The 23,789-nt window shown below is 42.6% G+C and overlaps 1 protein-coding gene across 2 annotated transcripts in view; it reads left to right on the forward strand.

Annotated features, from left to right (window-relative positions):
- Nucleotides 1-23,789, forward strand: part of Copa (COPI coat complex subunit alpha) — a 48,222-nt gene that overhangs the window by 22,594 nt on the left and 1,839 nt on the right. Inside the window, exons 9-31 of one of the 2 annotated variants that reach the window (XM_052737643.1) lie at nucleotides 64-199; nucleotides 1,095-1,177; nucleotides 5,103-5,253; nucleotides 6,153-6,219; nucleotides 7,243-7,318; nucleotides 9,241-9,323; nucleotides 10,485-10,624; nucleotides 11,179-11,264; nucleotides 11,341-11,506; nucleotides 12,381-12,543; nucleotides 12,638-12,784; nucleotides 13,887-14,076; nucleotides 14,195-14,290; nucleotides 16,834-16,922; nucleotides 17,109-17,232; nucleotides 18,674-18,763; nucleotides 18,937-19,046; nucleotides 20,094-20,171; nucleotides 20,336-20,404; nucleotides 21,267-21,403; nucleotides 21,663-21,849; nucleotides 21,934-22,044; nucleotides 22,314-22,475. In XM_052737643.1, coding sequence (XP_052593603.1) covers nucleotides 64-199; nucleotides 1,095-1,177; nucleotides 5,103-5,253; nucleotides 6,153-6,219; nucleotides 7,243-7,318; nucleotides 9,241-9,323; nucleotides 10,485-10,624; nucleotides 11,179-11,264; nucleotides 11,341-11,506; nucleotides 12,381-12,543; nucleotides 12,638-12,784; nucleotides 13,887-14,076; nucleotides 14,195-14,290; nucleotides 16,834-16,922; nucleotides 17,109-17,232; nucleotides 18,674-18,763; nucleotides 18,937-19,046; nucleotides 20,094-20,171; nucleotides 20,336-20,404; nucleotides 21,267-21,403; nucleotides 21,663-21,849; nucleotides 21,934-22,044; nucleotides 22,314-22,475 — 2,741 coding nt within the window. The remainder of the gene's footprint in view (nucleotides 1-63; nucleotides 200-1,094; nucleotides 1,178-5,102; nucleotides 5,254-6,152; nucleotides 6,220-7,242; nucleotides 7,319-9,240; nucleotides 9,324-10,484; nucleotides 10,625-11,178; nucleotides 11,265-11,340; nucleotides 11,507-12,380; nucleotides 12,544-12,637; nucleotides 12,785-13,886; nucleotides 14,077-14,194; nucleotides 14,291-16,833; nucleotides 16,923-17,108; nucleotides 17,233-18,673; nucleotides 18,764-18,936; nucleotides 19,047-20,093; nucleotides 20,172-20,335; nucleotides 20,405-21,266; nucleotides 21,404-21,662; nucleotides 21,850-21,933; nucleotides 22,045-22,313; nucleotides 22,476-23,789) is intronic. The other variant, XM_052737645.1, reaches the window with a different exon arrangement.

The following is a 23,789-nucleotide window of genomic DNA, read 5'->3' on the forward strand; positions in this document are numbered from 1 at the left end:
AGGATGTTGGCTTTATAGATCCCAGAGTTATAGAGAATTGCGATAATTCCTTTTGTTCTTCAGAATCAAAGGCATGGGAGGTTGACACCTGCCGGGGCCATTACAACAATGTGTCTTGTGCTGTTTTCCACCCTCGCCAAGAGTTGATCCTCAGCAATTCTGAGGACAAGAGTATTCGAGTCTGGGATATGTCTAAGCGGTAAGGAAATTATTTATGTTATGTGACCAAACTCAAGAGAAGGTCCCTTCTCTGTCTTAGTCTGTCTTTGAAAATCAGATTAGAAACCAACCATGGTAGCACATACATGTAATGTCAGCACTTGGGTGTTGGCAAGGGGATCATCAGGTCGAGGTCATCTTCTGCTATATGGTGAGTAGGAGGCCAACCAAGGCTACCTAAGACCCAGTCTCAAAAAAAAAGGCCAGTGAGATGGCTCAGCTTTCCATACAAGCTTGATGGCATGCTTGAACCTACAGTAGAAGTGTGTCATCTCCCAAAAGTTGTCCTGACTTCCACACGAGTAAGCCATGTGCACACACACACACACACACATCTTCTACAATAATACTGTTTTAAAAAGAAAATCGAAAAGTTAGAATATTTCTTTTTTTCTCTTTAGCATGAAGAAAAATCAAGTCCTACATTATGAAAATTTGAAGGGTATAATTCTTTGTGGTAAAAATGCTTGCTTATAGTGCATGAGGCCCTAAATTTAATACCCACTACTATAAAAAATAAATAAACAAACCTTGAAGACTGAAATATCAACACATTTATTACATAGAGCTCTCCATGTTTTCTTTTTCTTCTCTAAACTTGTCTGAGTTTTTTCCTTCTCTTGAATGTTTAGCTAAGGAGGTAAGAATTGTGAGATGAAAGTACAGTAGGAAATGATAAGGGAGAAACTGACAAGTCACAATAAAGGATTTGTTTGAAGAAGACTGTATCCTGATCCATAACTTCATTTACACTGTTTTCTGTGCCTGATGTACTTTTAAAGTCAGCTTATATGCTTCCTGTTCAGTTTTCTTGTGTATGATGTACTGAAGATTCTTAATTAACAGTTTTCTTTGTGTACTTTTTCATTTCCTAGGACTGGGGTTCAGACTTTCCGCAGGGATCATGATCGTTTCTGGGTCCTAGCTGCCCATCCCAACCTTAACCTGTTTGCAGCAGGTAAAGACCGTGTCTTCTCCTACCCCTCTGATTTAGTTAAATGTTTGTAAGGTTTGAAAGTGATTTTCCATTGGCTTTGTCTCCAGTCCATGACAAAAAGAAGCAGAACTCTCAGAGCCACGAAATTGAAGCTCTTCTCATTTTTACCTCTCTTATTCTTGGGCGATAGTGTTCTTTAGTCCACCCAGATCTGTTTAACCTTCAGCTCATTCACTTGGATGTGCTCCTAGGAGCTCATAGGAGACTGTATTGAACACTTAGAGTTCTCAGACTGAGAAACTAGAAGCCAAGTCTAATTCATTTGTTTGTCAAATACATTATAAATATCAGACCTTACTCTGGGTGCTGGTGTCAAAGCAGTGCATAAAAGAGTCCCTGTCTTGCCAGGCATGGTGGCTCGTTCCTTTAATCCCAGCACTCGGGAGGCAGAGCCAGGCAGATCTCTGTGAGTTTGAGGCCAGCCTGGGCTACAGAGTGAGATCCAGGACAGGCTCCAAAGCTTCACAGAGAAACCCTGTCTGGGGGGGGGGGGGGGACGGGGACGGGGACAGGAGTCCCTGTCTTGATGGAGCTTTAAGGGAAATAGACTATAAACAGTAAGTATATAAAGTGATGTGTGTTTGAAAATGCTTTGAACAAAAATGAAGCAAAAAGGAAGATGATGACAGCGTGTGTACTCCTGGTTGATATTGAGTGTTCAGAAAAATGAATGAGAAAGGAAGGCTGTTATAGGCAAAGAACATGGAATGGATAAAAAAGAGAAGTTCTTAGCATGGTAGGGGAATATTAGAGATGCCAGTGGAAATATAATAAGGCATTAAGTAGTAGGAAGTAAGACTACATCAGATTTTGCTTGATTTTATAGGCTATGGCTTGTAGTTGGTTGTTTTTTTTACTCTTTGCTCTTTGGGGGCCTGCTACCCAGCTCCCAAATAAATAAACGAAGACTTATTCTTACTTGGGAATGTCCAGCCTTAGCTTGGCTTGTTTCTAGCCAGCTTTTCTTAAATTATCCCTCTACCTTTTGCCTCTGGGCTTTTACCTTTCTCTATTCTATATGTCTTTCTTTACTTCTTACTCTGTTGTTGGCTGTGTGGCTGGGTAGCTGGCCCCCGGCATCCTCGTCTCCTCCTTTTCTCCCTCCTCTCTCTTTTTCTTTTATTTATTCTCTCTGCCTGCCAGCCCCACCTATTTCTCTTTCCTGCCTAGCTATTGGCTGTTCAGCTCTTTATTAGACCAATCAGGTGTTTTAGGCAGGCACAGTAACACAGCTTCACAGAGTTAGACAAATGCAACATCAAAGAATGCCACACATCTTGGCATCATTAAACATATTCCACAGTATAAAGAAATGTAACACATCTTAAACTAATATTCCACAACAATGTCTAGAACTTTATTTTATTTTATTCTGGCTGGGCAGTTGTGGCACCTGCCTTTAATCCCAGCACTTGGGAGGCAGAGGCAGGTGGATCTCTGTGAGTTCAAAGCCAGCCTGGTCTACAGAGTGAGTTTCAGGACAGCCAGGGCTACACAGAAAAGCCCTTCCTCAAAAGTAAACAAAGTTTATTCCGAATGAATTAAAAACCCCTGGAAAGGGGCTAGAAAGATGACTCACAATCATCCATAACTCTAGTTCCAGAGGATTAGATGCTCTCTTCTCTTTTGAGGCACACATGCGGTATACAGATATACATGAAGGCAAAACTCATACACAGAAAAATAAAATTAAAAAAAAAATCAAGTTTTTAAAAGAAGCCACTGGAAGATTTTGAGTATGAAAATAAAGCCGGTTTATATGTGGGCAGGCAGTTGGAATATAAAAATGAGATTATTTAAGGGGTGGATGATGCTAATCGGGAAGGTACAAACATTTTATTTTTACTTTTTGTTGTTGTTTTTTGTTTTTTGCTTTTCCAGACAGGGTTTCTCGTGTAGCCTTGGCTGTCCTCGAACTCACAGCAATCTGCCTGCCTCTGCCTCCACTGTGCTGTGAGTAAAGGCGTGTGCCACTACCACCTGGAAACATTTTCTTAAAAGCAATTATAAAAGCTTTTTTATTACATTGGGCATGGTACCCCACGCCTTTAATCCCAGCACACAGGAGGCAGAGGCAGGAGGATCTCTGGATTTGAGGCCAGCCTGGTCTACAGAGTAACTTCTAGAATAGCCAGTACTACATAGAGAGACCCTGTCTCAAAAAAATGAAACAAAAAGGTTTTTGTTTTGTTTTGTTTTGTTTTTTTAATTTACTTACTTATTTCATAAAGGCTTTTTTTTTTTTTGGTTTTTCGAGACAGGGTTTCTCTGTGTAGCTTTGCGCCTTTTCCTGGAACTCACTTGGTAGCCCAGGCTGGCCTCGAACTCACAGAGATCCGCCTGGCTCTGCCTCCCGAGTGCTGGGATTAAAGGCGTGCGCCACCACCGCCCGGCTCATAAAGGCTTTTTAAATCAACTTTCATGTAAAGGCAAAATGGCTCAGCTGGCAAAAGTGCTTGCCAATAAGCCTGACCACCTGAGTTTATTACCCAGAACCCACAGGGTAGGAGAAAACTGATTCTCGTGAGTAGTCCTCTAACTTCCACACATATATCATGATGTGCCCTCACCCAGTGAACAAATAAGTGTAGAAAAAAGTTAACAACATTCATTTTCTTTTAGAGATTTTATTTAATTTTATTTTATGTGCATTGGTGTTTTGTCTGAATTCATGTCTACATGAGGGTGTTGGATCCCCTGGAACTGTGGTTACTGACAGTTGTGAGTAGCCATGCAGATGCTGGTAATTGAACCCAGGTCCTCTGGAAGAGCAGCCAGTGCTCTTAACCACTGAGCCATCTCTCCAGCCCAACATTCATTTTTTTAAGCAGATAGTTTTTATGATTTTCTTATTTGCTAAGGACTAGAAAGAATGAAAAATAGTATAAATTCTTCCTTCAGAGAACACACAGAGGAATGTACTTAAATATGGTAGTATGAAATAATATTAAGAAGATTGACAGGGCTGGGAATATAATTCACTGGTAGAGTGCTTTCCTAGCTTGTATGAGGTCCTGGGTTCAAGAAGAAAGGGCAAGGAGATGAGTGACAGAAAATTACTTGGAAAAAGGTTCTAAGAATTGTGAGAGTTTAGGAATGCATTTAGATGTTGTATTATTCTGTTATCTATAGCTGTAGCAAAATTCTTTACACTGGGTACTTAAAAAAAGAGATTTGGGCTGGAGAGATGCCGCATGGGTGAAGAGCACTTGCTACTCTTACAGAGGACTAAGGTTCCATTCCCAGCACCCACGTGGTAGTTTACAACTGCCTATTAATCCTGTTCCAGGGGATCTGACACCCTCTTTTGGCTTCCTCATGCACCAGGCATACACAATGTGCATATAATGTGAATGCAGGTACTTACATGTAGACATAAAATAAGAATAAATAGATCTGAAAAAGAAAAGGTGTTTCTTTTATTTACCGTTAAGGAGGTTGAAAATCCAAGATTGAGCAGCCCAACCATTTGTCCTTTGATGACTGTTCTTTTGGCTCAATCACAGTATGACACAGCATCATGATAGGAATGTTCAAGAGGGAGAGATCACATGACCAGGTAGAAATCCAGTGAGAATTCAGGGTACTCTTTGTATAGCAACATTCTCCCCAAGTTACTGACCAGGGTCCTGCAAGAACATGAATCCCGGGGTGCTTCTCTAATGACCTAGTAACATTTTACTAACCTCATCTCTTAAAGATTCTACCACCTCAGCATCTCACACCAAGCTTCTACGTGTGAACCCTTGAGGCACACTCCATCTCCACACTGTAGTAGATGCCCCCGACCCTTTTAGCATGAGAATATATTCCTCTGTGTATCTCCTATTTCTAGCAGTCCTTTTGCCTGCAGCTGGTTGTTTCCTCTCTTCTCTCTGTTATCTAGGCCACGATGGTGGGATGATTGTATTTAAGCTGGAACGTGAGCGTCCAGCTTATGCTGTGCATGGCAATATGCTGCATTATGTAAAGGACCGATTCCTACGTCAGCTGGATTTCAACAGTTCCAAAGATGTAGCTGTGATGCAACTGAGGAGGCAAGTCTGACTCATTTCTTCTTCTATCTGTTGCACTTCCTCAAGCAGGGCTCTTTAACCAGCCTTTTATGTCTTAGCTATCAAATATGGATTCCCACTGAACAAACCTCCTCAGTTTAAATCCCATTATGGCAGATACAGAGGTGTCCATGAGGAGAATGGGAGGTCCCCTATTGGGACTGCTAGTGGCCTTGTGCCATAGATATTTTCCTACTAATGTCTGCAACTCTTGCATATCACAGAAAGCTCCTAGATAGAGAGTAGCCCAATTTGGTAATATAAGTTTTGGCCTTTGTCATTAATGCCTTGAGGAACCTTGTGTCAGAGTGGAGTGATAGACCTAAATGACTACAGTTCAGAATAATAAGAAAATAATGATTTTTTTTTTTTTAGAAGAGTTACAGTTTATCAGAACTCTACCTTTACAGCAAAATACCACATCTCTAAAAAGCAGAACTGTGTCTCTGGAAGATGCCTGGCCAAAGGAACTGTGCTTTGAATGCCAGCTGCATCATGCTGAAACATTCATGGTAGCAAACACTGGCATGCAGGCTTGATAACCACCCGCTAGTTTCACTGTGACAAAAAGATGGGTTTATGTGAACAGTCCCAGGGACAGAAGAAAACAGGCAGAGAAATCACATCATGCCACACTGTGGTGTCCACTGCAATTATGCATAGGAATTTGTACCAGGCAAAACTATCACCACTCACCACCTTCTGATAAAAATGTGGCTAGTGCTCCTCTTTGCCATTTGAACTATTAAGTAGTCAAGTTTTAATGGAAAGAGTATCTGTTTTTCCTCAGTATAGAAGTAGTGAGTGTATGTATACTGGACTTTGAAGGGATAATTCTTTTCTATTCTTATACCTATTCTATTTCCTCCTTTTTTATGTAGTGGTTCCAAGTTTCCAGTGTTCAACATGTCATACAATCCAGCAGAAAATGCAGTCCTACTGTGCACTGTAAGTAATTATGGAGTCTCTCTAGGTTCTTCTCAGTTTCTCTAAGTATCTTATTGCCCTTAGAGAACCTCTAATGGCATTTTTTGTTTTTTCAAGACTGGGTTTCTCTGTGTATCTTTGGCTGTCTTCGAACTTACTCTGTAGACCAGCCTGGCCTCAAACTCACAGAGATCCACCTGGCCTCTAATGGCCTTTTAAAAGCCCTTTTCCCCCAGTACTGAAAATTAAATTAGGCAAGTTGTGTCTTCCTGATGGATCTCTTAATTGATATTTTGTAAGAGCTAACCCAGTGGACACTCAGAGCTCACACTAAATGGCTTCAGTTGTCGTAAACCTGTTAAGGGTTTGTGAAGTGGTCAGAAGGAATGTTTGGAATTGTTTGTTGTACACAGGAGGTGCCTTTTCTGTCCCTTCTGCTCAGGTGAACATAGAAGACCTGTGTTGGAAAGCTGGTTCTTTTTAGTGAAGTCACCTTCCAAATTATCGGGGCCCTCCCTGTTTCCTGCCACACAATCTTAAAAAAAAAAAATGAAGAAATGGCATTCTAACTTTAGTATCCTGGTGGCTGAATGAAATTTGCTTTCCCTATATAGCTTTTTATACGTAATCTTGGTCTTTTAGTATCTAACACTACCATATTCTCATGACAGTTTTCTTGAATGTCTTCTCAGATCTGTTTTGTTTTCCTTTTCTTTTTTCAAGTAGACTTTTAAGTTGACAAGTATATTCAGATGAGGCACCAGGTTCCTCATCTTGTAATTTGTGGAATAGAGAGAAGTCTTTGTTGTTATTCAGATAGTATCTGTATTTTTAGAGGATAATGAGAATAGTGCCATCGGTGCTTGGTTGTTTGGCTAAGAGCATTATAAATCTTACATAGGAAATAACTCAAGGACCCTCTGGTGCAGGTAATTGGAAGTATACCTTCAATGTTGCCTGTGTTGCAGTTTTCTCTGTCAGAAAAAAAAAAAAAACAGTGTCTTCAGTGCCACTCACTAAACAAGTTTCCCTTTTCCCCTACAGAGAGCAAGCAATTTAGAGAATAGTACCTACGATCTATACACCATCCCCAAGGATGCAGACTCCCAGAATCCTGATGGTAGGTGCTCTTTGTCTCCTCCGCTCTGCTTCCAGCTCTCCTCGCCCGTATCATCACTTCTTTTCAAGTTTTTCTCATCCCATCCGCAGGCCGTGGCGACATCACTCATGTCTGTTGGCAGGTGCTGCTGACAGTTGCACCAGAGGCAATTGTAGTGTGAAATATTCATGTTCTGCCTCCATTTTATTACCCCAGCTAGATATATATATTTTATAATTTGGTTATTAGAAACTCTCCATTTTCTCTTTCAGCATAGCATGTTATCCTAGATTATTGTCAGCTGATATGACTTTCACCCTGGTAGTTTCATTTATTTAAAAATGTGGCTCCAGTCTTACAATGTCTCATCCTGGGACTGGGGATTTATTCTCGCCTATCTATATCCAGATCCGATTTGCTTCCTTTTGCATGTCAAAAAGATGAGGCTGCTAACAGTCCCATGACCCACCTGGGATCCCAGGATCCAGCTGAGACCCCTGCCTGCCTCTTTCATCACCACCATCCCTTGTTGATGTCCTTACTATTAGTACTTGCTGACAAACCATTCTCAGAATGCAGTGGAATCTCATTTATGCTCTTTGCAATGTAGTTCTTCCAGTGGATTAACAGGCCTTACCCAGTCTAAAGTTTATTCCACAGACCCTGCCTTTTACTAGTACATTTTGATATTTTATATCCTCCAAAGTTCTGAGAAATATTTTGTTAGGTCTGTCCCTTTTGTGAGTGCCAACAGGTCATTGTTATTGTAATACTCTCTTTTGTTTGTTTTCTTTTTTGGAGGGAGTGTGTATGTGTATGAGGCAAGGTCTCACTGTATAACCCAGATTAGCCTAGAACTTATGGTTCCCCTTAGTACTGGAATTACACATTATGCCAACTCATTTTACCCTTTTAAATGTGCTCAGGGTGAGATGATGAGAGAAACAGGAAACCTATATATATTTGGGATCCGTAAAGTCAAGTCTCCCTCACAAATTAGTCAGCTAAGCCTCCCTAACTAAATTTGTGATTTAGTGCCTCCCAGCCCACCTTGGTTTTGTTCTTTTTTCATATCTGTTAACAGTCAGTAGAACTTCTGTTATCCATCCTTTAAGAGGGATAATAATTATGAAGGTGTGGCCCAGTGGTGGACACCAGAGAGAATGCAGAAGCCGGAGTAGTATAGGTTGTGGTAAAAATTTGTTTTGCAAATTCTTTGGCATTCCAGGTACCAGAAAAGTACAAAGCAAGGCTGGCCAGCATGTTGTTGTTTTCCATTGGTGTAACAGATAAGACTATTTGAATATATTCTTTACAAGTTTCTCAGAGAGTGGAGTATCCATTTCAAAATTCTAATCAGCTGCAAACTGAGGAACATTTTATGACTCTCCTCAGGGCGATAATGCTGAATTGACATTCACAGAGCAACAGCTTGATGCTGTGTTGCCCAGCACTGAGCCTGTCAAGATTTAGCTGGAAGTGCCATGTCCCACCCTGCCTGGCTAGGGGGCCGGCATTAGCATGTTAAAAGCAGCAGAGCAGCTGCGTCCTGGGGTGGGGTTCTGTCACTTCTCCAGCTTGTGTGGATAGGAGGGCTGAGACTTTGACAGGCTGCTTGCTGTGCCTCAGCTTGGCCAGGAAGGCCCTGCTCGTTAGCTTGATGGAGTGTGCTGTCTCCCAAGATGGGCAGCATTTCTGCCAGTATGTGGTGCTGGCTGAAATGCAGCCACTTGGCCTAGAGATAAGAGGCTTGGCAGGGGTGGGGGCTGGAGTTTGGAGGGAACTGGTGGGGAAAAGTCCCTGACAGTAGCCTGAGGTTATGGCTGAATTAGTTAGGAGGCAGCTGAACTGGCAAAGCCAAAATGGCAGCTCCATGGCACCTGACTCTGTCACCTGCTAGCGGCTCACCACATGATCCCACACTTTGGTTTTGTTCTCTCCAGCCCCTGAAGGGAAACGATCCTCAGGCCTGACGGCGGTTTGGGTTGCTCGGAATCGGTTTGCTGTCCTAGATCGCATGCATTCGGTGAGTTAAGGCTAAAAGTGGAGACCCAGTTAGGGAGGATGATGGCAGTGCACAGTAAAGAGCACTCTTGTGATCCTTGGGCACTGGATCTCCCTCTAACCCTAGGCTAATCCCTTAGGGAGGACAAGTTGATTTGATTGGGTGGATGTCACTGGGGCTCTGGGCTTCTGAATTTAGAGGAGCTAAGACCATCAGACTTTAAGTATATTTATATTGTTCATATACACAGGTTTTCCTCCCTGTCCCACTCCCCTTATTGGTATTTAAAATGGATTAAGTTTAGAGAGTCAGGCATGGTGACACACACCTTTAAGGCTGAGGTAGTCCTGGTCTACAGAACAAGTTCCAGGATAGCCAGAGCTACACAGAGAAACCCTACCTCAAGATAGATAAAAAGATAGATAGATAGATAGATAGATAGATAGATAGATAGATAGATAGGTTGGTAGCGAAGGTCTCCCAATAAAAAACACAACTAAAGCTTAATTCCTGGCTGTTTTCTTTCTAACTGATTAAGAAACTCAGATTTAGGTGAGTAGCTTTTTTTGTTGTCTGCTGAATTTTAAGTCCTGGGGGTTGAATTTAGGGCCTTGCTCATGCAAGGTAAGTGCTCTGCCACTATAATTAACTTTTTTCTTTATTGTGTAATTTTGAGGATCTCACTAAGACTAGTGAGGATCTGAGTAGAGTGGCAATGAACTTTCTCTGTAGCCCCGACAGGGTATGTAGTCCTGGCCCAGCCTCTTAGGATTTCTTTTTTTAAGAGAGAGGTTAGAGGCCATTGAGATGTCTCAGTGGGTAAGGACCCTTACCAAGGTAGATGACCTAAATTCAATCCCTGGGACCCATGTGTAGAAGGAGAGAACTGACTTCTTCAATTTGTCCCTGACCCCCACACATGGACACCATGATATGTGTGTACACACACACACAGAAGTTTTATAAATAAATAAATGTTGAGGGAGTTGGAGAAGGAAAAAGAGAGAAAAGACAGAGGTTAATAATAAGGCCCTGGAGACAGTCTTGGAGTGATCAACCTGATGTGTAAATGACTTGGACAGGGGAAAAAAAATTCTCCATTGAAGGAACAATTGCTGAGGCACGTCATTAGCTGTCACCTTATTCATTCACTTCTTGTAACTCCATCTGTACTCATTTCAGCTTCTGATAAAGAATCTGAAGAATGAGATCACCAAAAAAATCCAGGTGCCCAACTGTGATGAAATCTTCTATGCTGGCACTGGCAACCTCCTGCTTCGGGATGCAGATTCCATCACACTCTTTGATGTCCAGCAAAAGCGGTAACATGACAGATGCCCCTGACAGACAAAGATGTAGTGAGGGAGAGTAGAAATATTTCCTAGGAGCTGTTTTCCTCAGCTTGCATGTGGCCTAGCTGCTTCTTGTACACTTAACTCTAAGACTGTTAGTAGTCCTCTTTCCCCTCCGTGGCTGCTCTCCCACCCTGTGCATGCACTACAGCAGGGTAGCAAGGGGCTGTGTACTTACGTATTTTTATAGTACCTACCTGGACAAGGAATGCTTTCAGGTCTTAGAATGAGAAGGACACAAAGGTGAATAGCACAGTTCCTGTTCTTAAGGAATTTTGTAATTCTAGTGGTGAAACTGATAGATGTTAGTGCCTATAGGAGGGATGGGGACAAGGAATAAGGAAGGGGCAGTGCAGAGTGTGAGCCCAAACATTTGAGCTCACTGGCCTACAGTGAGCAATGTTCCCTTGGTGTTCCATTGAGAAGTTGAGTTTTACATTAATTAAAGATGGAAAAAGACATAGGTCATAGCTTGAGACAAGGGATTAGGCCCATTCGTGATTACCTTTCTCTTGCTATCCCAGGACTCTGGCATCAGTGAAGATTTCCAAGGTGAAATATGTTATCTGGTCAGCAGACATGTCTCATGTAGCGCTACTGGCCAAACATGGTAAGGCTTCATTATATCCACCGTCTTAGAACCCACTTCCCCCCTGCCAGTCTACTGCACTCACCCTGTCCAACAGAGCACTCATGCCCTTTGCCTCTTACAGCCATTGTGATCTGTAACCGCAAGCTGGATGCTCTATGTAACATTCATGAGAACATTCGTGTCAAGAGTGGGGCCTGGGATGAGAGTGGGGTGTTTATCTATACCACAAGCAACCACATCAAATATGCCGTCACCACTGGGTAAGTTAATTCTCTGGGACATAGTGGGAGAAGGTGTCTTCTTGAAATCACTGTACTAACTCAAGAGATATAACTGCAGTTCTCTGTTAACATTCTCCATGAAAAAACTAACAGGGTATATATGTGTGCTAAAGACATTCATGGAGGAGGGGGGTGCAGTGTGTGTATGTGGCTCTGTGTGTGTGTGTGTGTGTGTGTGTGTGTGTGTGTGTGTGTGTGTATGTGTGTATGTGTGATGCCTCAGTGGGTAGAGGCAGTTTCTCACAGGCCGGACAGCCTGAGTTCAATCTCCAGATTCCTCCAACTCCCACACGCACGCGCACTGTATACACATACAAACACACATATACATAAAAAATTTCTCAAAACTTAGGAAAAAATTATAAAGGACTAGAGGGACCAGTGAGATGGCACAGCAGGTTAAAAAAAATGCTTTATATGTGAGCCTGGCAGCCTGAGTTTGACCCCAGAACCCTTCTATAGGTGAAAGGAGAGAACTAACTCCTCAGAGCTGTCCTCTGACTTCCACACATGCATTGCAGCACACATTTCTACACCACATCCTGCCCACATACATAATAATGATTTTTTTATTTTTTAAAGGAGGCTGTCAATGGTAGTGTGCTTTCCTAGAATGCCCAAGGCTCTAGGTTCAATCTCTTATACTGCAAAACATAAAAATAAAAAGTCCATAGCATCTGTTCTGTCATAGAAAAGAATAAAATCAATTTGAAACACTTCTGGTTGTACCATTGTTTAAGTAGCGCTTGATGAAAGAAAGGGTAACAAGAAAAGACTGTCCTAACTTTGTTCATTATTTAAAAGCTGGATTTCCTCTCGCTTCCTGAATTGTGCCTTCTACCCCTCTTCCTAGGGACCATGGCATCATCCGAACTCTGGATTTACCCATCTATGTCACAAGAGTGAAGGGCAACAATGTCTACTGCCTGGACAGGGAGTGTCGGCCTCGGGTACTCACCATCGACCCCACTGAGTTCAAGTTCAAGCTGGCCCTGATCAACAGAAAGTATGATGAGGTAGGAAGCAAGGAAACCTAACAAAAAGTATAAGAGGCAGTGCACCTTTTCCTTATAAGCAATCTGTTTCCTGCTTCCCAAACCAAACGTCTAGGTACTGCACATGGTGAGGAACGCCAAGCTAGTCGGCCAGTCAATCATTGCCTATCTCCAGAAAAAGGGTTATCCGGAAGTGGCCCTGCATTTTGTAAAGGATGAGAAAACTCGCTTCAGCCTGGCTCTGGAGTGCGGAAACATAGAGGTGAGAGGAATATACAGCTGTCTGTCCCAGAAAGCTGTAGAGAAAGGGAGACACTTAGAGTCAGTGTCACTTAGTAGATGCTAGGTGTCAGGCTGGTCTCCAGGAAGTGTTATCCTGGGCTTGTGCCTTAGCCAGAATGGAAATTAGGATGGTTTTAGTGAAATTGAGCCATTTTCCTGTCTTCGTTTCTGTTTCTGCTTCTTCCAGTCTCTTCTTCTGCCACAGTATTTCCACTCTTGTGACTATTTTCTTTCTCTCTCTCTCTCTCTCTCTCTCTCTCTCTCTCTCTCTCTCTCTCTCTCTCTCTCTCTCTTTCTCTCTCTCTCTTTCCTTTTGGTCAGATTTGAAGCAAGCTGTAATCAAATACCAGCCAGGAGGATGAACTCTGGCTAGGTCCACTCCTGGATTCCCAGGAAATGGCCCCTTGTTACTGTTTTCAAACTGAATTTAAGAATTTCTAAGCTGGGCAGTGGTGGCGTACACTTTTTGATCCCAGCACTTAGGAAGCAGGGGCAGATGGATCTCCAAGTTCAAGGCCAGCCTGGTCTACAAAGCGAGTTCCTGGACAGCCAGGACTGAAACACAGAGGAACCCTGTCTGGAAAAAAAGAATTTCTAGTATAGAAGCAAGATAGTAAGAAATCTAAAGAATCTGTTTGTTTTCCTTGATGCTTGATCTTGCTGGATGAAGTCCTTATGAAATGTTGAGACCCAGAGGGCACGGGCATTGTTTCAGGAGGAAAGGACTTAGGAAAGCTGCTTTTCCATCTGCGTCTCATTTCTTCTCCTATTTCCTCTGTGGAGCTTCAGAACCAGCAGATAGGAAATAGGACAGCACAAGTAAGGGCTGTCTCTGTGGACTGTGTAACTGACAGGTGGTTGTACTGTGCAAGGAGAATTCAGAGGGTGAGAGCACGATGGTGTGAGTCTCCATCTGTGGAGCCAGTCTCACTGTACGCAGAATTCTTGATCGAAATAGAGTGGAAGTAGTGATTGCAAGTATAGAGAGTCCTTGGGAAATTTTGGAGACAAATGCTTTGATGGACTCCGCTGGTTTTGAGTCATAGTGCCCACACTAAACCCTGACCACGGGAATTCTTCAGATTGCTCTAGAAGCAGCCAAAGCCCTGGATGACAAGAACTGCTGGGAGAAGCTGGGAGAAGTGGCCCTGCTACAGGGCAATCACCAGATAGTAGAAATGTGCTATCAGCGTACCAAAAACTTCGACAAACTTTCCTTCTTGTACCTTATTACCGGCAACCTGGAGAAACTTCGCAAGATGATGAAGATTGGTGAGTTCCCTAAAACTAAGACTGGGAAGTGTGGGACTTGGGGGAAGGAGGAAGGTAAATAAAGGAGAGAGATCTTTAGCAAGAAGGCTTAAGTTGGTTTCTCGTTGATTTGATGCAGCTGAGATCCGAAAGGACATGAGTGGCCATTATCAAAATGCCCTATACCTGGGTGATGTGTCAGAGAGGGTGCGAATCCTGAAGAACTGTGGACAGAGTAAGTATCTATCCAGGACTCACCAACTCCTTTGACACCTTGAAAAGTCTTTTTTGGGAATTGCCCTCTATTGTACATTTTTCACATTGTATGATACTATGTTTAAAATTTTTCTTCTAAACCAAATGGTGGTAGAGCCAGACAAGGAGTCCTGGTGCTTCCTTAACTTTCTCTGTGGAGATTAGACTCATGCAGTTCACATGACTTGATTTGTTCTTGCTATTGTTTGTTGACAACTCACTAAATGCTAAATATTATGCTAGAATTTGAGATCCATTAAGGAACAAATTCTAGGAATGGTGACTCCCATCTAAGCACTCAGGACGACGGTGAGTCAAGAGGATTTCCATAAGTTTGAGGCCATCCTGGGCTAAGAGTAAGACTCTGTCTCAAAAAACAAGGGGTTAGAGAGGTGGGTCAGCTGTTAAGAACACTTGTTGCTCTTGCAGAGGACCTGGGTTCAGTTCCTAGTGCCTGTATGGGGGCTCACAACTCTACTTAACTCTAGTTCCAGGGGGTCCAATGCCTTCTAACTTCTATGAGCACCAGGAATGCACATGATGTACATACATACATGCAGGCCAATCACACACAAAATATAATAATCTAGTAAAAAAATTTAAGTACTACGTGTAGATATAGACTGTGATAGAGAGGAGTCAGGGATAAGTCCAAGGTTGTTATTAGCGTTGATGATGGTGCTTAAGTATAAGTAACTGGGTTAATTATGAACTAGTTGCTTTGTAAGAAATTACCAGCCCAGAGCTGGGAATGGTGGAGCTCGCCTTTAATCCCAGCACTTGGGAGACAGAGGCAGGTGGATCTCTGAATTCAAGGCCAGCCTGGTCTACAGAGTGGGTTTCAGGACTTCCAGGGCTACACAGAAAAACTCCATCTAAAAAAAAAAAAAAAAAAATTTAATTTTTAAAAATTAAAGAGATGAGCTATAGTGGCACATACCTAACCAGAAAAATAAAAAGAAAGAAAGAAAAAAATTACCTTAAAATTTAGTAGAGGGTAAATATTCCTAAATGAAATCCAAAATTTGAAATGCTCCAAAATCCAAATAATATGTAACCCTGGCTAGTCTGGAACTTACTAGCTAAAATCCAGCTTCTTAAATGTCAATACATGCTTAGGAATTTCTGAATTCGGTTGGTAGTGGTGCACACTTTTAATCCCAGCACTCAGGAGGCAGAAGCAGCCAGATCTCTGTGAGTTCGAGGCCAGCCTGGTCTAAAAGTGAGTCCCAGGACAGCCAGAACTGTTACACAGAGAAACCCTGTCTTGAAAAACCAAAGAAAAAAGAAGTTTCTGAATTTAAAGGACAATTTATGGGAGTTGGTTTTCCTTTCAGGAATTGAACTCAGACTACCAGCCTTGGTGGCAAGAGCCCTTATCTATTGAGCCATCTTGAGGGTCCAGATTTCCTATTTCCTTATGAGGATATTCCTACTGTAATTTCTATGCAAAAGTTACAAAATCTGAAAATCTCTGAAATCTGAAACATTTATGGTCTAGTTTCCAAAAAAGGATACCTAAATTATAATTGTTTTTTAACAAATATTTAATTTATGATAGACTCTAATATAACACTTCTAGTAAGTGGCAAAAGACGTGACAGTGAACTCAGATGTCTAAATAGGAATGGAATCAAGGGTCACTGTCGTCAGGCACAAAAACATGTTTCTTTTTACCAGATTTTTTAAAGACGGTCTCACTATGAAGCCCCGACTGGCCAGGAACCACTGGATAGACGAGGTTTCTTACTTCCCCCTTGGCCTTTGCTTTTAGCTCCTCAAGTTTCTTCTCTTTTTGTTTTTATTTAAAAGCCCTACTTTTTCATCCATGTTTTTAGCATGCTTCTTCTGCTGTTTCAGGGACCTCTTGCCACATCTGTGGTGTCTATTGCCCCTTTCCAAGTTATATTCTAAAACAGCTGAGGGAACCAACTCCCAACAGGGTGTCCTCTGGCCTCTCCATGTGTGCTGTGAGACTCCCACACAAACATACATACACAGTAAACATAAAAACATTAGTAAATAAAACATCTCCTCATGTTTAGAGTGTGGCTTAACTTTGGTTCAGGGTTTCTACTGAAGCTGCCTTCAGAGTGTTGTTCAGGAGTATAGACATTCAAAGACCTAACAGGAGAAGAGTGCATTTCCACACTCACTTTATGGGTGTGGCCATTACTTGGGTCTTTGCTCCCCTTTGTCTGAGGGACAGTGTCATCTTGCCATGTAACCTTCTCTATCACAAGTTCACAACATGTCTCCTGGTTTCCCTCAGAACAGGTAAACAAGATGACACCCAAAATAGAATCCACAGTTACTGTAAGCTAATCTGGTTGTGACGTTTCGTCGGTTCTGACATACTCTTGACATTAGAGGCTAGTTAACAGCTTGAGTCTGCACTTACGGTCGGGTAATATGGAAGCATTTGGATACTAGGAGATAGGGGTCACCCTCTCCCTCAGAAGTCTACCAAAATAGCATTCTCTTGGAAAAGTACTTACACCACAAAGCCTGTTTTTTCTTTAGAGTCCCTGGCCTATCTCACAGCTGCTACACATGGCTTAGATGAAGAAGCTGAGAGTCTGAAGGAAACATTTGACCCCGAGAAGGAGACAGTGAGTATTTACACAGGTGTCTCTGGTAAAACGACTCATTCTCATCTTGGCATAATTTAAAACCATAAATTTCACTCTCCCAGCAAATTGCAGAGAGAGGCTTAAAGCTGTCTAGAGGAAGCAGCCTAACCTTAGCTGAATGATAGAGCTGTTGATGTTTAACGTGTTTATTATTCCACCTCTCAGATCCCAGACATCGATCCTAATGCCAAGCTGCTCCAGCCGCCTGCACCTATCATGCCGTTGGATACTAATTGGCCCTTACTGACTGTGTCCAAGGGGTTCTTTGAAGGCTCCATTGCCAGCAAGGGTAAGTGCTCATTTCTCCTATAGCGCTTTGTTATTTGTTTTATAGAGAACTATCCTAAATGGATCTGAGTATGTACTCAGTTAGTAGATTGCTTTCTCAGTGTGTATGAAACTCTGGGTTCAGTCCCTGCCATTATGCACATAACTGACACACACCTGTAATACCAGCTAGGGATGTAGAGATAAGAGAATCAAAAATTCAAGGTCATCCTTGGCCACATAGTCAGTTTTAGGACAGCCTGGACTACACATGTCTTAAAAACAAATAAAAAACAATCTTAGAAAGTACCAGTAAGTAACAGTTTCATCTGTTCTTTTTTCTGTGTGAGGTTTCACAGAGCACTGAAAGGCTAGCTGGGGATAGGATGTAGTCTCACAAACTGAGGAAAAGCTTTTTGAGATCATTAAAGAGAATTTGAACCAGATGTGGCATACACCTGGAATCTCAGCAATTAGGAAGTTGAAGCAGGAGGAGCATGAGTTCAAAACCAGCCATCACACATTATATAACTAGTTTAAGGTCAGGCTGGGTCACATGAAACCCTTTCTCAACTCCCTACCCCCTTACCCGCCCAATGATGTCGGTGGGTGCCTGTGCTGCCGCTGACATCTGTAAACACTTTGGTGTGTTTCTCTAGTTCACCGTACATGCAGTCATCTCCACTCATTGTTTTCCTGTTTATCATGTGCTATGTGTGTATCTACGAACAACCACTGCTTACTGCCATCCTTGCCCTCCTGTTTGCTTGGACATTTCCACTACTTCACCTTTATGTAAAAGCCTAAGCAGACTTCAGGCATTTTGTGTCTGGCTCCGTTCTTTCCTCGGCCTCCTTATTCACTGCACAGACTGCAGTAATGGTGACTTAGCAAAGATTTCAGGAAGAAGTTCCAAGAGTAGTCAGCCAGAGATAGCCAGGTTTTAGTAACAGGAAGTTAATTCTCTCCTCCCTGAACAGAAATTGAACCCAGGGTCTGGTTATCTCTTCTATTTCCTCTCTTTGCAGAATCTGTTGCAAGTTAGCACAGCATATATACAACAAAACCAATAACTCATAATATATGAATGGGAACTTTGGAGATGGCTCAGTCGGCAAAACCTGCCATGCAAGAATGAGGGCCTGAGTTTGGATTCCCAGCACTGGAATTGTGTACACACACACACACACACACACACACACAGAGGCATGGACAGAGCAGAGCAGGACAGAACCTTGACAATTATTGTTGGTTTTTGGTTTGAATTTTTTTGTTTTGAGACTTAATACAATAAAACATGTTTACTGACATTCAGAGTTACCACTTTGTAAGTGGAGAGCACATATTCCTGAGGACACAGCCCTGAGCAACTGTTTAGGAAAGCATGTACCTTGTCTGTAGAGGAGACGGGACTTGAGACTTGCTAGCCTCTAACCATCTCCCTTCTGTCCTTCCTTTGGTAGGGAAGGGAGGAGCATTGGCTGCTGACATTGACATTGACACTGTTGGTACTGAAGGCTGGGGAGAGGATGCGGAACTGCAGCTAGATGAAGGTAAGAATTCTGGTTTAGGACTGTTCTGAGATGCTAGGCTCCATGGAAGGAAATTATCTGTGGAGCAATCTGTAAGCTTCTAACTCATGGAGTCAATAAGATTCTTAATATTTTGCTTTTTTTCTGGGTATGCTACCACCCAAATCTACTTTGATCCTGGATTTTCCTTATAGATGGATTTGTGGAGGCTTCAGAAGGTTTGGGAGAGGATGCTCTTGGCAAGGGACAAGAAGAAGGAGGTGGCTGGGATGTAGAAGAAGATCTGGAGCTCCCACCAGAGCTGGTATGTGAAGTTCCTGCTCTGGAACTTTTCTTCTTTTCACCCTATAAAAACTGGTGGAAGGTCTGGAGACATGATTCAGTGGATAAGAGCATTTGCTGTTCTTCCAGAGGTTCAGTGTTCAGTTCCCAGCAACCATATCTGATGACTCACAACTGCCTGTGACACCAGCTCCAAATGATCTGATGCTCTCTGACCTCCCCAGACACCTGTATGCACATAGTGCGCATAATCTCACACAGGCACAGACACATACATATAAATAAAAAAGAATAAATATTAAAAAAAAAAAACTGGTGGGGTGCACTCTCTCTGTGTGTCCCTGTCTCTCTCTGTCACACACACACACACCCTCTTACACTGTGCCTATCCTGAAGTCTCCACAAAGCGGGGGAGGGATCCAGAGCAGCCTCCTAATCTGATACATTTTGAAAGAGGAGAGCCAGAGTCTGGCCGTGTTTCCATTCTTCTGTAGCATAAGAGAAGGGAATGAACAGCCTGTCTCTAATCTGATGCTTATCTTCCATTTGAAAGTGGGGAGTGTCTAAAATCTGAATTGGAGCTTTTGGTATGTCATTTTTGTTTTGGTGAGCTAGCTCCCTATTCTATCCCTCTTATAACCATCACCCTTTCTCCTATAGAAGTAGGGATCTAAAAGGTTGTGTCTTTTTGTCTTTGGTGAGGTGGCTCCCATTCTGTCTCTCCCATAACCATCACCTCTTTCCTTGAGCAAAGGTAGGCATCTAAATGGTTGTGTCTTGAATTCATCAGAACACAGTACCTGGACAGCTTTTTTAAATGTCTTAGATTGGGGCCTGCAAACATGGTTCAGGTGTAGGGTGCTTGCCTCGAATGCACAAAGCTGTTGTTTTGATCCCCACAATATATAAATCAGGCACGGTGGCATATGACTATTATCCTAGCCCTTTAGGTTGAGGCAGGAGGATTCAATCCTTGCTACATGAAGAGTCTGAGGCTTTGTCAGACTCTGTTTAAACAAATAAATAAAGCCTTAGGTTTTTTTTTTTTTTTTTTTTTTTCTTCTTCTAGGATGTACCCTCTGGGGTTGCCAGTGGTGCTGAAGATGGGTTCTTTGTGCCTCCAACCAAGGGAACGAGCCCAACTCAAGTAAGCAGGAAAACAAAATTATACAGGGATGAGTGCTTCTGAGCTGGTTAATACTTGAGTATTGTGTTAAAAAAATATTGGCTACTTTTAACAGATATGGAGGAGGAGAATTGGAAAGAGAAAGGAAATTTTTCATTTGGCTTAGGTTTTCTGTTTCTTCCTAGATCTGGTGTAATAACTCTCAGCTTCCAGTTGATCACATCCTGGCAGGTTCCTTTGAAACAGCTATGCGGGTAAGTCTTTAAAAACCTTGGCCCTTACTCTTGAGTGTCTATTCCAGAGTCACAGGAGAATGGTTGACTCAGTCTTTTTAACCACATGGGAGTGGTCTGACCCACAAGGGCCAAGCTGTATATTTCATGGAAGTTATTGGCCTTGCTAAAGGAACTAGCTTTACAAAGGCCTCTTCCCGGTTCTCCATTTGGTCTGTGTTTGTCAGTAAGCGCGTTTAAGATGGATCTTCAGCCGTTTCCACAGCTTTATAGACTCTTTCTGGCTTACATTGGTAAAAATCAGTACCACTTCTCGCACAGGTGTGTATTGTGCACACTATCAAGTGTTATAATGACAATTACAACTGCAACAACCATCGACGTCTATTTATTTTTGTGTATTGATTATTTTAAAATACTCTATATAGATGTTTAAATGGAGTAGATCCTATTATCACCTGTATTTTAGCAATGAGAAAGCAATACAGAGAAGTAAAATACCTTGCCCAGGTTTGACTTGTTTGTTTGTTTGTTTGTTTGTTTGTTTGTTTTTGAGACAGGGTTTCTCTGTGTAGTTTTGACACCTTTCCTGGATCTCGCTCTGTAGACCAGGCTGGCCTCGAACTCACAGAGATCCATCTGGCTCTGCCTCCCAGATTAAAGGCAGGTGCCACCACCACCTGGCTTTGACTTAATTTTTAATTGGTAGAAAGCAAATCCTCAGCACTCTAGAGGCAGAGGCAGGTGGATCTCCGAGTTCCAGGACAGCCTGGTCTACAGAGAGAGTTCCAGGACAGCCAGGGCCACACAGAGAAACCGTATCTCGAAAAAACCAAAACAGAAAGAAAACAAATCCTTATGTTTCTATTTTCTTGTTTGTTAGCTTCTTCATGACCAGGTGGGAGTAATCCAATTTGGCCCCTATAAGCAACTGTTCCTACAGACATATGCTCGAGGCCGTACCACCTACCAAGCACTGCCCTGCTTGCCGTCCATGTATAGTTACCCCAATCGTAATTGGTAAGTCCCCTTGCTCCTTGCTGTTCCAAGTTGGAGTAGCCACTTCGAATGTTAGCCACAGTGACATGGAATTGCCCCGGAGCTAAGGTTTCCAGAAGAAAAGATCTGTGGCTTGTTACTTTGGAGTTTGATCTATACCAGCTTCATCCTATTCCCAGCAACTTTCACAGTAGGATATTGGTGATTGTGTTTGCTAGAAACAGAGTATGAGTCCGTAACTCTTGACTATCCTATTTTCTTCCTAATTTTCCCTTTCCAGGAAGGATGCAGGGCTAAAGAATGGTGTACCAGCTGTAGGCCTAAAGCTTAATGACTTGATCCAGCGATTGCAGCTGTGCTACCAGCTTACCACGGTTGGCAAGTTTGAAGAAGCTGTGGAAAAATTTCGTTCCATCCTGCTCAGTGTGCCTCTTCTTGTTGTGGACAATAAACAGGAGATTGCAGAGGTAGGAAGAATCTCGCCACTTGCCTGGTCCTGGGCACCTCCATATTCTTGTGTATGTCATGACTGTCTTCTGCTACGTCTTCAGGCCCAGCAGCTCATCACCATCTGCCGTGAATACATTGTGGGTTTGTGCATGGAGATAGAAAGGAAGAAGCTGCCTAAGGAAAGCCTAGACCAGCAGAAGCGCATCTGTGAGGTAAGATGTGTGGGGCCAGCACTGCAAAGGCACCATCTAAATTGTTTGGTTCGGATGTTTCTTGGCTTCAGGCAGGAAGAGAAATTGGAGTTCATCTCCATAAAGAGGTACTCCATTTCTCCACCCTTACTCCTGAGAATAGGTAGAACTAATCCCGGTCTTATAGCCAGTCATGTTCGCTTTGTATTGTTTTGTTTTTTATGATTGTGTACCTGTTTATAAACAACAGCTGAGCATCAGCCTGGCTTGTGTTCCTTTCTGTCCACTAGATGGCAGCCTATTTCACACACTCAAACCTGCAGCCTGTGCATATGATCCTGGTGCTTCGGACAGCCCTCAACCTTTTCTTCAAGCTCAAGAACTTCAAGACAGCGGCCACCTTTGCCCGGCGCCTACTGGAACTTGGGCCCAAGCCTGAAGTGGCCCAACAGGTACAAGGGAATTCCATCAGTGACTTTAGGGGCACCAAATGGAAAGAGTAGAAGCCCAAGATCCTTATCTTTGAAACAAAACAGTATAATAGCATTCAACCCAAAAGAAGCCAATGGAATGCCACCCTCTGGCTACCTTCTGACCTTGGGGCTTCTTTTTTTTCCCTTGAAACTAAAGCAATAATTTATTCAGACATGGCATTGGGTAAGTGACATTCTAAAATACTTTATATAGATGTTTAAATGGAATAGATCCTATAACTATATTTTAGTAATGAGAAAGCAATACAGGGAAGTAAAATACCTTGCCCAAGTTTGGCTCTATTTTTTTCTGTGTAGACTTGACTGTCCTGGAATTTACTATGTAGACCAGACTGTCCTCAAACTCAAAGAGATCTGCTTGTCTCTGCCTCTCGAGTGCTGGGATTAAAAATATGCACCACCACACCCAGCTTGATTTTAATTTTTAATTTGACATTTGTGCTGCATATTACTGCTCCATGGCTTTGCAATCTAGAATAGCTCCAATGCATCTGCAGATAATACATCAGTCCTTAAGCTCCAGTGCACCTACAGATAATGCATCTGTCCTTAAGCTCCAATGCACCTGCAGATAATGCATCAGCCCTTAAGTTCCAGTGTACCTTCAGATAATGCATCTGTCCTTAAGTTCTAGTGCACCTGCAGGTAATGCATCAGTCCTTAAGCTCCAGTGCACCTGCAGGTAATGCATCAGTCCTTAAGCTCCAGTGCACCTGCAGGTAATGCATCAGTCCTTAAGCTCCAGTGCACCTACAAATAATGCATCTGTCCTTAAGCTCCAGTGCACCTGCAGATAATGCATCAGCCCTTAAGTTCCAGTGTTCCTTCAGATAATGCATCTGTCCTTAAGTTCTAGTGCACCTGCAGGTAATGCATCAGTCCTTAAGCTCCAGTGCACCTGCAGGTAATGCATCAGTCCTTAAGCTCAGTGCACCTGCAGGTAATGCATCAGTCCTTAAGCTCCAGTGCACCTGCAGGTAATGCATCAGTCCTTAAGCTCCAGTGCACCTACAGATAATGCATCTGTCCTTAAGTTCCAGTGTTCCTTCAGATAATGCATCTGTCCTTAAGCTCCAGTGCACCTGCAGGTAATGCATCAGTCTTTAAGCTCCAGGTGACACATCTTGACCTCTTGAATGTCTCATATGTATTCCATTATCTATGTCATCCAAAAACAATCTTCTTGGGCAATAGAAATCTGTTTTAACTCTTTCCGGGGCCCAACCCTGATAATCTAATCCCCAGACTTTGTTGAAATTGTGGCTTTAGAGC

This window comes from Peromyscus californicus, unplaced genomic scaffold (assembly GCF_007827085.1).
Source record: "Peromyscus californicus insignis strain IS unplaced genomic scaffold, ASM782708v3 Scaffold_14__1_contigs__length_90479793_seg_2, whole genome shotgun sequence".
Taxonomy (NCBI): domain Eukaryota; kingdom Metazoa; phylum Chordata; class Mammalia; order Rodentia; family Cricetidae; genus Peromyscus; species Peromyscus californicus.